Here is a 15672-nt window from a genome sequence, read left to right as displayed (position 1 = left end):
TTTTCCTTAGGCAACCATGATTTTATCGTCTTTTTTTATGTTGATATGATTTGATGGAAGATTATCGTCTGCCTTAAAAAGATAAATTTCTAAGTATAAATAAGCTCAAACGATTTTTTTCCTTTATCCAAAGTTAATTAAACAGAAAAAGACATATTACAAATTATTTATTTCCAAAAAATGCTACTTCAAAATTTTAACTATTCGTTACAATTTATAGGAATTAAATTGCTTATGAAACTTATAAAAGTTCGTAAAAATTTCCTAACTCAATTGCAATCAATATTTTTAAAATATAATATTAATACTCAAATGTATCTTTCTGAACACTGTTTAATCGTCTGCTATACAGAAATTAATCTCGTCAGAAAGCAAATGATATTTCATAGTATAAAGTTGTTCTGAATGTCGATAGTTGGCGTATTGTATTCCTGTGAAAAATGAATGGAACTTGTGAAATAAATAAATTGCATTGTAACTGGGAATCTCTAAGTGCGTACGAACGAAAGCGCTATTCAAATGTAATTAGAAACTGGGAAGTTCTGAAATCTTTAGGTATGTTTTAGTTTCTTGAAACTTCTTTTAGATTTTAGATAGGATGTTCTACAAAGATAGTAATGTGGTCATAATAGTCTTTCATACTTAAATAAATTTTATACAGCAACAATAAATATTTACAGTAATTTTTTAAACATTGTTTAATGTAGTTCATTAGTTACTTTCTTATGATTTTCAATGTAAATCTGAAAAAGAATTCTAAATTTTTTTTTATCAAAAATTGCAATAATAATTTATATTAATGTATTATTATTCCATATGTAAATTAAATGTATTAGTTTCTTTTTCTTTTGTTTTTTTTTGTGTGTTATTTGTGGAGAAAATTTAAGCCTGCGATTAACAGAAATAAAATCACATACTTTATTACACCAAGCAGTTATACATTATTACTATGTTATGGATGATTACGAATATGTCATATAGATTAAATACAGTATATGTTAAACATTTATGTCTTTAAAAGTTTTCGGTAATAAACTAAAAATTAGGAGCAACTTTAAAAGTTTTAACAAAAAAGTAGGATATGAATTCCATTGATGGATTTTCAAACTATTCTTTTCGTAAAGGAAGAGGGGTAGGTTTGACCTTGGGTCACGATTAAATAGTTTTGCTTGTTTTTTCAAATAACATATTAAACGAGTACTTAAAATTCTATGAAAGAATCACATATATGAAAGAATTCCACAAGTTCATGGGTGACATTTTTATTTCGAAAATAAATTTTTTTCAAAATAATTTTCGTCACTTTTATTTAAAAATGATTTTATTACTAAATACTTTTTGAAACTCTACTACTTTACTTTCTAAAGTATTTTTCTATACGGACGTAGCAATAATTTGTAATTGTTTAAGAAGGATATATCATTAATTTAATAATGATATCAGCAAATTATGTTTATATCATAAGGAAAAATATTGTGATCTTTTGTGGAATCAAAAGAATTAACGGTAGTTCAGTCCATTTAAATCGTGGTAGGTTAATCATTATAATAATTCAGAGAAATTTTATTATAAGAATTTAGTTACTTTAAAGAGTTATACATTTTTAAACTTTAAATTATAATTAAATTCATTTGTATTTGTTAGAATTAGAAAATTATTTCAAATATTATTTTCTTTTCAAGATACTTAACACTAGTCTGAAATGAAGAATAAGAAAATGTCTGGAAAAACTCACTAAATAGTTTGCTTTACATCAAATAGTTTATGTCAAAAAAACTGTTTTTCACTTTTTCGTTAAATTGGAACAAATTCTGAATAAATTTTTAATACTTACTGGGCAAAAAATTCTTTTTAAACAAATTATCTCGTACCCTCACTCCTAAAGGTTATACAATATTTGCTGCACATTTAAGTTTTTTAAAAAAACTAATTTAATAAAATATTATATTCTTTTTAATGTAATATGAATTGCATGAAACTTTGAAAAGTGTCTATGTGTTTTTTATTGCTGTTATGTTCCAAATTTTTAGTACATAAAGACATAAAACTATAGTGCACTAAAATTTTGTGATGATATTGTGATGAAAATAATTGTTTTCATGCAGAAAATGCTGTTAACGTAATAGGGCATGAAGATAGGGCAATTCTTGTAACGTACTAGGGCGATTCCTGTTCTATTAATTTGTTATTCTGAATAAACTTACTTTTAGGGGTTGCTTCGAAACTTCCTAAATTTCTGGAGCCTGAGAAAAAAGCACCTTCAAAAGTAAACAAATTTCCAAGAAATCAGCAAAGTATTCCTAAAAGTCAACAAAATGGTAAGGCTTTAAGCTAATTACCAGTAAGCAACCATTATTTTATACTTTTAAATGCCAGTTTTATTACTTTTAAGCTATGTTTATTTAAAAAAAGGAACTTTAGATATCTTGGTAAAAAAGGAGATTAAAATTAGATCTAAACATGAGTCTGAATATAGATAATCCATAAAACTTCCTTTGTTGTCATTTTACTGTCATACTTAAAGCAACCATGACTAAAAAAGAGTACATGTATGCTGAATATCTAAAATGTTTTTTATTGAAATAAGAGAAGTATATAATTGGGTATAATATGAAAAAAACACAACTACTTCGATTTAGTAGTAACAACATATGACGCAATGCTAAACGAATGGAAGTTAGTTGTTGTTTATTTAGTTATTGTTATTAGTAGTTGTTGTTATTTGTTTTAGTTGTTGTTTATTTAGTTGTATTTAGTTTCAATAACTTTTCTTTATAATGCAATAAAATCTGGCGAGCAGCTATTTAAACGATCGAACACTTCGTTTGTTTATTTGTGGCTTGAAGTTAGGCTCGCAGAAAATGCCGTTCATGGGTAAAATTTAGTAGGAACAACACAACCTGTGACGTAGGCTATATTATGCCCAATTGAAATAATATTCCAAATTGATAGTTTTTACTTTTAACAGCTATTGAATTTTAAATTTCAAAAATGTACTATTTTCTGACCTTTAAAACTTAAGGAATACTTTAAATTTACATATTAGTTAATTTCTTCATTACTCGGTCCACATATGCGGATCTTGGTTTTTAGCTTCTAAAAAGACACTATAAGAAAAAGTATATTTCTATCCTCACTTAAATATTCGTGGACCCTTAAACGTTCTGGAGATTACAACAGATGTCGAACATGTAATTTATTTGGGTAAAATTCCGACTTTTATTTTCATTCTACTTTTGAATCAGTAGGGGAGAGTGGGGTCAATTGTAACATTTTTTACTTAACTATTTTTAACTAACAAAAAATCCAATATATTATTAGTATTAATTGACAGACGAGTAAAGTAGACTATCCTCTACTGGAAAAAAAATAAATACCTTATTTTAAATGTTATTATATTAGTTATTAACAATTTTTGACAATCGTGCACTTGCTACAATTGTCCCCACTTACGGGGTCAATTGTAACAGTTCATAAATTCAACTAAAACATAGTTAATTATACACATTATCATAGTTGTGATGTATTTTTTTATTGATCAAAATAGTAATGATATTTTAGGAGTAAAAATAATAATGAGCAGAGACCTAAAGGGTCAAACTTTAAACTTTAAGGGGTTAAAAATTTTAATTTATGCTGAGAAAGGTGACAAATAAAATAATGCACATGCAACATAATATATATGATATAGGAAACTAATGGTGGTTCTTAAAGAGTTAAGTAATGGTTTGTAAACATAAGATTATTTATTTTCAGCTGATACAATCGTCCCTTTACTTATTGTTACAAACGTCCCCAAGACGCTATTTCAGCTTCATTTGTAATAAACAATGCTAGTTAATTAACAAAACTAATCTTTTTTTTTAAATGCTAATTAAGGTGTCCACTTACATATTCGGTTAATAATTTTTATTTGTTTAAACAAAATTACTTTGTTACAATATAATATTCTAATTCCAAAAAAGTAACTTATGTAGCGTGAAAATATCTTTTATGATGTAACTCTTTCAAAAGTACATAAAAATGGCTGCCAGCAGGGGTGTGCATGTAGATTTATTAAATACACCTTGTGCGCCACCTGGGAACCAAATCTAGAACCCGACACTCGAAATTTTCGCTCTGTTACAATCGTACGCTGTTACAATTGATCCCACTCTCCCCTACTTATGTGGTCTTAATGAAACTTTTAAATTTGTATTCACTTAATATTTAAAATTAATACAGTCAAGAATATGCTGGTACACGTATGTGTGCTTTAATATGTATAACAAAATTTATGACTGCGTAGTATATTACTTGACTGTAATCAGATGAAATCTCATTATATTTTGAGTATTTAATTTTATGTCTATTTAGTAACATTTTTGTCTTGTCTATTTAGTTTATTTTATGTCTATTTAGTAACATTTTTGTGTTGTTTTATGTCTATTTAGTGTGTTTTAATTCATTGCTTTATTCATCGCTTAGATACATACATACATTAGATACATACATACATCTAACTTTTATTGTCTTTTTTTTAATTTTGAAATTTTACCGTCAAGAATTCAATATATTTTTATAATTATTGTTATATTCTTTTCAAGAATTATTTATTTTGCGTGTTTTGCATAACTAAAACAATTTTGAAACTGCAAATGTATGCAGTATCGTACTGTATTTAGATAAAAATTTATATTTTGAAATTTTGATTTGATTTTTTAAATAATTATTAAATTTACTCATTATCGTAATCAAATTGGGCTATAATATAACAATGTGCATATTTGTTCTTGCTTTAGGAGCAATTTAACATTTGAAATATTTATATTCTTTTGCAATTCAAATTTCATATTCATTCATCAACAACTCGTATTTTGTTTAATTTTATTATGACTTAAGACAGTAATATAGAAATTCGAAATTGTAAAATATTTTTTGCAATATTCCTTCGTATTTTAGCAATGAAAAGGTACAGAATGGTGAGTATTTCCCAATTTTTGGATCAGATAAGTGGCTAGACGATTAAAAAAGAAATTATTAGTAATATGTTATACTTTTTTTAAGTTCACGGAAAATTGCTAGGAAAATTAGAGTGTTCAGGATTTTTCGCACAGCAAAATTATTAAAATCAGATTTCAGAGCAAAGTGATTTCATTTTATTTATTCTGAGAGTGATTCATTTAATAAGTTTTATCTCTTAGAGTCTCTGACATGTCACATAAAAACATAAAGGATCAGACGAATCACCTATATCCTCTATAATTGGCAAAGTGATTAAGAGTTTAAAAAGTAGTATTCATAAGTAGTAATAAATAGTAGTACTAAGTTAAAATATTCCGCAAAATTTATGTGTTTTTAAAACAATTTATCTGCGCAAATTTTCTTCATTTTCTTTTGCATTAATCTGCAATTAACATTAGATATGTTTGCTTATTTAATCTTATTACTCTAAAGCAAAGTTGAATATTTTAATGGATCAAATTCTTTACTTTTTTGATAGTCAAAGACTTCGAGAAAACGAATTTCAAGTTATTTGCTGTATCTGAATCTCAAAAGAGAAAAGAAAAGCTTTGTCAAAAGAGTAAGAATTATAATTGTTTCGTTATATTGTTTCATAAAAAAATGTAATTGTAAGTATGAAAGCATGATAAAACTATTATGCAAAAATTACTTGAAAGTATGTTTTTTTTCTTTCAGAAATTATAAAGAATCGTCGTAAAAAATTAAAACAGGATGAAAATGTAAGTTGAGAAATTCTAAAATAAATTTTAACAAAATTTCCTGTAAAAATTGATAAAAATGCCAGTTACTTTATTACAAATATATTTTTAAATTTTGTAAAATAATTTTTGATTTTAGAATTATTATTTAGCACTAATTATTTAGCATATTTAAAGTCAGTCCCTCAAAGGTTATTCAGAATGTTCATTTTTTTCTGCATTGTACATGGCCATACATGTTAATTTATGGGAATACCGAGCACTTACAGCTTTTAAGTACATTTAATACTATAAAATTTTCTAAACAGAATTTAAAACATTTCATTTTGTTATTCTATTATTTTCAGCGTTTTCAATTGAGGAATTTTCTTTTTATCCCTATAGACGTAGAAAAATCTTCTTAATATTAGTAAAGCATCTACTACTGACCATGTGTTGAAAGTCATGAAACAAAACAAAACTAGAGTTATTCAAACATTAGTTACTTTTTTTATCTTTTGTTCGATAATTGTTTTGTTAAGTTTTTCAAGTATTACTACGTATTTTGTGTTCCAAAGGAGAACAATTTATTTTAACTACATTTGCTGCATTTACTTTATTTAGTAATAATGAATCATTTAGAAGATAATTTATGTTAAAGAATATTTATTATTTGCCAATAAATTCATTTCATTTCAAAAGGAACAAGAAATAAAGATTCGTCCAAGAGAAATTGGCTTAAAGAAGCTTGCGAAGAGTTTGTTGGAGAGAGCTCAGCGTCATTTTAAAGATTTGGAACCCTTTTTACCTGAAGATGACCAGGTCATTGAAGACGAAATAGACAAAGGTAAATTGATTCACTTGATTTAAAAATTCAAGCGTGTTTTTTTTATAGGAAATGCTAGAATATATGAAAAACCCGTAATAATTTTACATCAATATTCCTTTATAAGTATTTTGCATTGTATAGAACGCTGTTGGGAAATAGGATGTTATTTTTAATATTTCGACTTTGTATTAGATCTTCGCATAATATCATTAAGTATATTACAATAAAAAATGAAAAAATGGTGTATGTAAAGATAAATAGCAGTCTGAACTAAATGTTGATAAAATTCTGTTATTATATCCACCTCTCCTCCTTCGAATCCAAGTCGTAATCAATGACACGTTACATTTTCTATTTGAAAATAAGAGTATTTAGCAACAAACATTTCTTCATTCATATTATACAAAATCTTGACGTGGAATAAACCTCTAAACAAGTTCACTGTGAAAATTTCTGCATTAAATTAAGGTACAAAGTTGCTACATCATCCGTAAAATTCATTTCTTACCTTAAAATCCATTTTTACCGTAAAATATTGTACCGCAATGTTAGCAGTTATAATTAGTAAATTTGAAGGTTTCTTTGAATTTGCTGTAATTATTTCTGTAAAAAATTCCATATATCAGATGTTTTGTTTCGTAATATATTTCAGTAAATATGCATTTAAGGTAAAAAGTGCAGGCATCGTGAGTTCCGGTACTATTTGCCGTAATTTTATCCGGAATATTTTTAAAGTGCAAGAGGTTACGGTGATTACGGCAATTCTTCATTCGTTTTGAATTTCTTTAAGAGCCCACTCGTTTGAAAAGGCAGGCTTGCATAGTTGATTGTTGTTACCAAAATTTTAATGATATGTCATGTAATGTTAAATTATTAGAATTGTATCTTTTTATTTTTAAAAATACATTTTCAAGTTTGTTTTGAAAGAATTAAAAATTTAAGGCCATTAGGTCACGAACACATTATTTAATATATGATAGATACATTATTATGCCAAAAGTGAACTAGAACAATACAATTATTTTGTGTTCCAGTAATTTCATACTACTTATAGCTATATATACTTATATGTAAATACTTATAGGCAACTTTTGGTATATCTGTCAATAGGTATTCAAAATTACACTAAAAATACATTTTTACATAGTCAAAATATTCTTATAACAAGAATTAAACTAAAATGTATGTATCTCATTGAATGCATACTAGTGATAAATAACCAAAAAATATTGTATAGATCGGTGTAGAATATGTTTATCGTGCATAACTTTTAGAAAATAATGTTCAAAAACTGAAATAAAAGTTTTTATTACTTTGAATTCAATTTTTTTCGATTATTTTGATATAAAATAGTAAAAAAATAGATTCTCCATTTAAAATAATGATAAATAATTAGTATATATATAGAATTCTCTATGGTAAGTTGATTTTATAATTGCGTTCAAAATTATTTGACCAACGTAAGTTCTTGACCTAAAAGCGCAAAACTGAAATTAGCATAAAGGAGGCCGAATAGAACGCTATTCCGAAAATTCAGGTTAATATTATAAATAGAGAATGTCACAAATAACTTCAATTTTTAAACATATAATGGACATTTTTGATTGACTGAGAAAATATAAATTTTCGTCGAAGTTAGAAAAAATAAAACATTTTATATAATTTAATGGCTCTTTTTTAAATTTAATGTGAGCTTTTATTTCAAAATATTGTCAATGTTAATCATTTAAAAACAACAAAAATACTAATAAATATATGATTAAGACTTTAGTTTATTCTTTATTAGAACTTGAAATTCCAAGTCGATATCCTAAAAGGAACATCAAGCAAAAATCTTATAAAGAAGAAGATGTCTCCAGCGATGACGAGTTCCTTTGTAAATATAACACTTATCTGCTATTTTTAAAACATGATAAATTATGATATATTATACGTGAATAATACTTTTGGAGTTTTATTTGCCTTACTTTTTTAAGCTTCTTTTATTCTTAAAGCTATTTAAAACTATACTAAATTGTTTTGATTTTAATCGTTCGTTTTACCCTTTTTCAACATCAAAAGTTTAATCAATCTAAAATTTGAAATATTAAGAGGTGAAATCTTACTTTGAAAGAAAGTTAAAATACTATTTATTCTGAAACTGTAAGGCGGTTTTTAAAAACCAAGAAATTATCAGAACTGAGACTAAAAAATTGTGATGAAAATAATGTAATTATTTTGATAAAAGCATATTTCGTGCATTTAAACGGATTGATACGGCGATATCAAGCTTTGTAATTAAAATTTATTTACACTAATGAAAACCTTTTTCTTTATTTATTTACCGCGTTTTACTATATATGTTTCATATTCAATTTTTCAGAAAATATTGATAAGGAAATACCAAACTTAAGTAGAAATCTATATATATATTTCTCTTACACGGCACCAAAAAAAAGCCTCATTACAACTCTCCGAATGGCAACGTTAGAAAATCAACCAATGATTGCTGCTAAAAATGTCACATGGCAAATCTGGAAGAGGTGGCTCAACATATAGCGCTTTTAAAAACGGAAACAATAACCAGAGTGAACATTATCAGGTTGTTCAATTCAGATTCATGCCCTAAAACATGATAATATTTAATTTAAACTCAATTAGGAATTAATTAATTAATTAAAGTGAGAATGCTTTAAAAGGCCGCTGTAGAATTGATATTTTTCTACTGGGAGCTACCTAAACGTCTAAAAAACGTCTAAGTGTTTGTATTGAATGCGTTGAATTTTCTTATATTTCGCGTTTATTTATGCATTGAATTTTCACGCTTTAAAATGCAGAATATTAGTGAAGCTGCTAGGGCTTTTAAGCGTAATGAAAAAAAACGCGTTCGAAGAGCCCAAGAAAGTGTTGAGAAATGTTATGGAAGACGTAGATTGCAGAGATCAAGTGCAATAAAAACTGTTCAAGATGTAACAGTAGATGTCGAAGAGTATAATATTGGCTCAATGACGGAACAGTGTAGTTATTGTAATGCTTACTTCTGGGCCAAAGAAAGAAATTCTTCTGGCAAATCAATAATGCTGATCCCCAAAAAATATTTCATTTGGCGATAAAACAAATTTTTGTGTTCTTGAAAATGAAAGACTTTTTGAGGGTTATTATCTCACAAGGAAAAGTTAGGGTAAAGTTTATATTTTTAAATAATAATTTTTTTTTCTAAAACTTTCAGAATTTCTAGCATTACCTAATTTATTATACACATTTAGTTGAATTTAGGTGAGTAACTGCAATATTTGATAATTTATTTTGCTAATATGTTTCTCATTTAGCCAACGTTTTGATTTTTTCACCATGCACAATCTAAATAATATATTTTTTTAAAAGCTAATATACTTTTTTAAAAGCCAATAAGAACATTGATAGAATTCTACGTAAGTACAATACTATGTCTTTGATGATAAAATACTATGTCTTCGATGATAATATACTATGTCTTTGTGCTAGAACATTGTGTTCATTGGCGAGCGAGCGCAGCGAGCCATGGTTCACGGCGTGAACTACATAGGATTGCGTAGCAATTCTCGGGGGTTGGCGAGCGTTAGCGAGCAGGGGGCGGAGCCTCCTAGTAGTTTAAATTTTCTAATTCCAACAAGAAAATTGCTTTCATCTTTGTTATGTTATTATTTATCTTTTATTTGAATATAGTATTTTATTTCATTTATTTAATAAATTATTTCTCAAATTAAAAACAAAGTTAAATTTCTTAAAATAAAATAAAATAACAACAATACTAATAATAATACTCTGAGAAGAAATATGGTCAAATGGAATGCTCGGAATATGATTTAATTCAGCGTGCTTCTATGGGAACGTTAAAAAGCTCGGTAATTTTTATCGAAGCAATTCGGCAATGATTTTGCTAAAACTAGCAATAAAATATGGTTTTATAATATGTGATAAAATTTGGTAATTTTATAGTGGCAGAGAAAAAAAACAATTTATACGATTAATTTTATTTTTCAGTTTTGAAGTTCTTACTAAAATGTTAAAAAGAGCTCTAATTTTGAAAACCAGAATTTCCGTTAAACTGTTACTATATTACAAATATTACAAAATTACCAAATTTAAAATACAAAGTTTAAAATGCATAATTTACACACGAAAAATCTCTATTGACTCAGTTAACCGAAAAACTATGTAACAGAATAATTTCAAAAATATTATTTTTTGAAATCTACAAAATTCAGTTTATATTTATTAATATCAGCATCAAGTTCACTTACTACATTTTAAATATTGGGGATTTGTTTCTTCTATATGCAGATTGTGATTTTTGCGACTGTGACTACAAAGGCGCTTGTCCAAAACATGGTCCTATGCTTTGGGTATGTGATCGAAGAGTAAGTATTAAATTCTTAATAAATGTTGATTTGATAGTTATAGGTTAAAAGTAAGTTTCCTATACTTACTTCACTGTAATATTTTAATTAAAAGTGAAAGTTAGGTTGATTAGAAAGTATGAATCTATCAACTATTCACAGTTTTCTTTAAACTGTTTTTTATCAGCGATTGACAAATTGAAGAATTTTGTCTAAGTGATATATCATTATATCACAAAGTGACATACTCTAAACCATAGTCCTTATTCGATATCTACACAAATTCAAGCGTTTAGATTTGCTAGCGCTAGATTTGAATTTAAAAATAGTTCTTGAATTTCAGGTTTTCTATGTATCAGCCTTTTAAAAATTTTACCAGACTACAAATGTTATAAATAAATGTTTTCTTAATTTCTACAACTGATTTAAATTTATTATATGATATTTTCTAAAAAAATTACATTTGGGGCGACGGAAACTATATTCTAAAAACAGTTTTAGGAGGAATTCTTTCTTTCTTAAGATTGTAAAATATCTTTTTTAAAGTTTGTTTGAATTATTACTTTCCCCAGAGTTGAATTATTATTACTTTTCTTATATAACCATATAAACAAGTAAAATATAAGCATAATTATAAGTTCACCAATGAAGGACAAACAAGACAGGCACATGTTTTTTTCATATTTTCTAAGAAAAATAGTAATTTCAAATTAAAGCTTTCAACATTAAAGTACTGTAATTAAAAAAACATTTACAAACGCCAATTGATTATTATCAAATTATCTCAAGCAAACGATTGAATGTGTGCGAACTGTACGTTACTTACTTAAATATTATAAATAATATTGTATTTACTAATAGTAGTATAAATTTTAATAAATGATACATAATTTAAAAGAATTGGATTTTTCAGTTATGTATGGAAATTTAAATAATTTTTAATCAATTGAGAACAAACTTTATATTATATGACATAACTTAAAATCATCGGATTTGGGATCATTCATAACTGTTACAAAATCTTTTCTCTTCATTCAAAAAAATTTTTAATACTTATTTAGAATTTCACTGAATTCTAGTTCATATTCTTATGCATATATTTTTATTTGTATTTTAGCAGGTAATTTCAAAAGTTTTCTCTGGGATGATATGAATTATTATTTGTTTGGAGAAGATTTCGTATTTGTTAAAAAAAATCTGTAATAAATTAAAGTTCCTGGCAATATTTTGTTATTTCTAGTTTCAGAGAGTATAATTTTTATTCTCATGGTATAAATTTTTAGCACACAATTCTTGATATTTTTATAGGTTTAAACATAAGAAACTCGAGTTAGAGATAAAAATAACGGTAATTGCGATTTTCTTAGGCCAAAAATATCCTGAGTTTTGTAAGGGTAGTATCAGCAATCGGTTTGATTCTCAAAAAGCGGTGATACTATTGGATATGAAAAAGTTTTGAAGCACAAAAAGATTAGTCTCAGTTAAACGTTTAATAATTTCATCAGAATTTAATCGAAAATCTTTTAAAAGTATCATCTTTTAAATAGAAAAAAAATCAACAATAATTCAAGATTTGTTTCTTTACCTAAGATAGTTTTTGTGACTTTGGAAAATTTATGGTCTTATAGGTTCCCAAAAACTCTTCAGATCGAGCTGAGCTGACAATTCCAAGTTTTCTCTCGATTGGAATATCGAGCATTCCAAAAGCAGGACTCGGAATATGGACAGAAATCCCATTGCCTATAGGAACAGTGTTCGGTCCTTACAAGGGAAAGATTATTAGAACAAGACAAGAGGCTGAAAAATCTGGTTATTCTTGGATGGTAGTTACTTAATTTTTTATATTTTTCAAATTGGATATTTTTTTTTTAATTCTGATTATAATATTATTTTTAAATATATATTTTAGCATATTTGTTCTAGTGTTAATTATTAATTTTATTTCAAATTTAATGCTTAAGAGGTTAATAATAGCTTTAAGTTCAATTGATAATGTTAACTTAATTTTGTTTAGGTATGGAAGGGAGAGAGAGTGAATCATTATATTGAAGGTTTCAAAAAGGATATTTCCAACTGGTTGAGATTCGTGAATTGTGCTGATAAGGAAGAGAAACAAAATTTAGTAGCAATCCAGTACAAAAAACAAATCTATTACAAGACTTACAGAGAAGTGTTGCCATTTCAAGAGCTACTCGTGTGGTATGGGGGAAAGTATGCATCTGATCTAGGAATCAGCTTGAAAAGGGACATTGAAACCAACCAATTAAGTATGACTGTAAATCTGTATAAGTTAAGATGATTAAAAATAGTAGTTTTACTCAAATTATCAAATTTGAGAATCCGATTGGGCAAAGTATTTGATAAGATAAAATTTTAAAAGTGTCTCCGTTTTTAGACAATACAATAAAGTTTCCTATCTTAGGTTAAAATGTCATTGTTTTTAAAATATTATCCATTTCAAGTTTCATTCATATACCATTGTGCAGTTTAATCTATGTTTTACATTTCGTAAATACTTTTTGTACTTAACAAGGTTTTGATGTTATCGTATTATTGTTTTTATCTCACAACTCACAAAGAACGCAGTTTCAGCTGGTTAAAAGATGAATAAAAAGATTGATAAATAGACATTTTTCATATAAATTATACATTAAATTGTTTTGTATTAGATACATAAGAAATTATAAATTATCTTTAAGAAAATTTGCGTGGGAATTTCTTAAGAAAAACAAGTTATTTCAGAAAATTATTTTTTTGTGTGCAAATAAATTATGATTCAAGCATCGTTCCAATAAAATAAAGGTATATGCGAAAAGTAAAATTAACTAAAATGAAAGAAATCTGTCTCGAAAAAAATTGCGTTTGACATCTTTTTTTCTAAAATATTACAACCATATTCTCTATATTGCATCCACTCCCATATTGTGGTAAAAAATCTGAGGTCACCCAATAGTTACCTTATTATTTATTATTCACAGAAGACAATTTTCGTGACTGACATTATAACTTAAAATCTCACAAGCACAAATTAATTGGAGCATTTCAGATAACTTTTGAATCATTAGGATTACATGTTGAAAGATTAAAATCTTATCATTTGAGCAAAAGATATCACGTTGTCCTGTATTTCAATTCGTGGCTGCGTATGAGTTGAGTTATAATTATTATATATTGCACTTATTTCATTGAATAGAGGTTAATTAGATGTTTATTTATCAGGCGTCGTATCTAATGACACTCTACTTATTTTAAATATTTATTTTTAATACCTTCGATTTTAAAAAAAAAATTGCAACAATCATATTATCGTCATTTTTTTAAAAATAACAGTCCTATATTTTATAGATATGGTTTTAACAAAAACATTATACAATTTAACAATATCATTAGTTTAGTTTTTTTATTTTTCATTAAAAGTGCTTTTCTTAGGAATATATAAATTACAAAGAGCAATCAATAAATGAAAAAGAAAGGGAAAAGAAATAAAAAATACAAAATTTTTTTATTTATTATTAGAAGCGATATTTTTCGATGATTTTAGTTAACCAAAAGTATAAATATTTATCAAAAATTGCTTCCAAGAGTATATTTGCATGCGTGGTATCTACATTCAATGTTATTTTTATTTCTACAACAACTTGCAGTTAGATACGAGTTAAACATACTTCATTTTATAGGTATAAAAGGTGTGGCTTGCGATGTCTGCAATTCATTGTTCACATCCGTGGATGCCATGGAGCGACACAGGAGGAAACATTCCCATCAGGGACATGATCGAAGGCACCGATGTCCCCACTGCGTCTACTCCACCAACAGGTCACAACATCTCCGACATCACCTCACTACTCACACGGGTGAGAGGAGACACGGATGTCCCCACTGCCACAAGACATTCACTCTGGAATTTAATCTCAAGACGCACCTGAGGATCCACAGTGGAGAGAGACCCTTCTCTTGTGGAGTGTGTGGAAGAGACTTCACTCTAAAAAGACTGTTGAAGAGTCACGAGAGAAGTCACAGCGGCGTCAGACCTTACCGATGTTCCACCTGCGGAAGAGATTTCACCCGATCTTCAGCTCTTCAAACACACTTAAGAATCCACACTTTGCAGAGACCCTACAAGTGCTCCGTCTGCCAATACAGGGCTTCAGACACTTCTAATCTTAATAGGCACGTTATTCGGAAACACACAAAACAGTTCCCCCATAAGTGTGACCTGTGTGAAAGAGGTTTTGTTAAACTGTGTGATCTTAAACGACACAAAGACCGCAAACATCCTCAATACAAGTAAATAAATAAAGAACTGCACATAATATCAATATACCGTCATAAAGAATGAGAGATAAAATAGATTTCTACTTACAGTTTGAATATAAATTTGTATGAAGAAAGTATAGTAGGGACAATTATACAATAAACGCCTATTTTTCTTTATGTTTGAAATACACTGATGACGGAAATTCTGAAAAAAAAGAGCAATAAAGTTGGAGACGGGGATTTTATTTTCCTTTATATTATTTATTTGCATACAAAAATATACATAAAGTTTGGGCTTTTTTCCTCATCCACTTTTATTATAATTCTTAATTTTAATTTTTAAATCTATATCAATGTATACAGTCCCTGGCAAAAAGGATTAGACGCATTATAAGATTCTATGTAAAATCTTAATTATCAGGTGATACTATACAGCTTTATTGTTTTTACGCAGCTGAAATAGGTTTGCACTTGACATTCGTGCATCAATTAGTTAACATAGTAATGCAATACAATAAAAATAAATACAGATAGGACAGATATAAAA

General features: G+C 27.1%; 1 protein-coding gene across 1 annotated transcript; it reads left to right on the top strand.

The window, feature by feature from the left end:
• The first annotated feature begins 283 nt into the window (after positions 1–283).
• On the top strand, positions 284–15468 carry LOC107440371 (histone-lysine N-methyltransferase PRDM9-like). Its single transcript, XM_087162293.1, has 10 exons — positions 284–555; positions 2211–2318; positions 5483–5563; positions 5680–5723; positions 6384–6528; positions 8297–8386; positions 10813–10889; positions 12497–12691; positions 12883–13135; positions 14546–15468. Exons 1-10 carry the CDS (start codon positions 441–443, stop codon positions 15157–15159), a joined length of 1722 nt encoding a protein of 573 aa, XP_087018419.1. The 5' UTR covers positions 284–440; the 3' UTR covers positions 15160–15468.
• The last annotated feature ends 204 nt before the right edge of the window (positions 15469–15672 follow it).

Source organism: Parasteatoda tepidariorum, chromosome 4, assembly GCF_982258835.1.
Source record: "Parasteatoda tepidariorum strain Cologne lab strain chromosome 4, Ptep-v5.0, whole genome shotgun sequence".
NCBI classification, from domain to species: Eukaryota; Metazoa; Arthropoda; class Arachnida; order Araneae; family Theridiidae; genus Parasteatoda; species Parasteatoda tepidariorum.
This window is presented reverse-complemented; position numbering and strand designations above follow the sequence as displayed.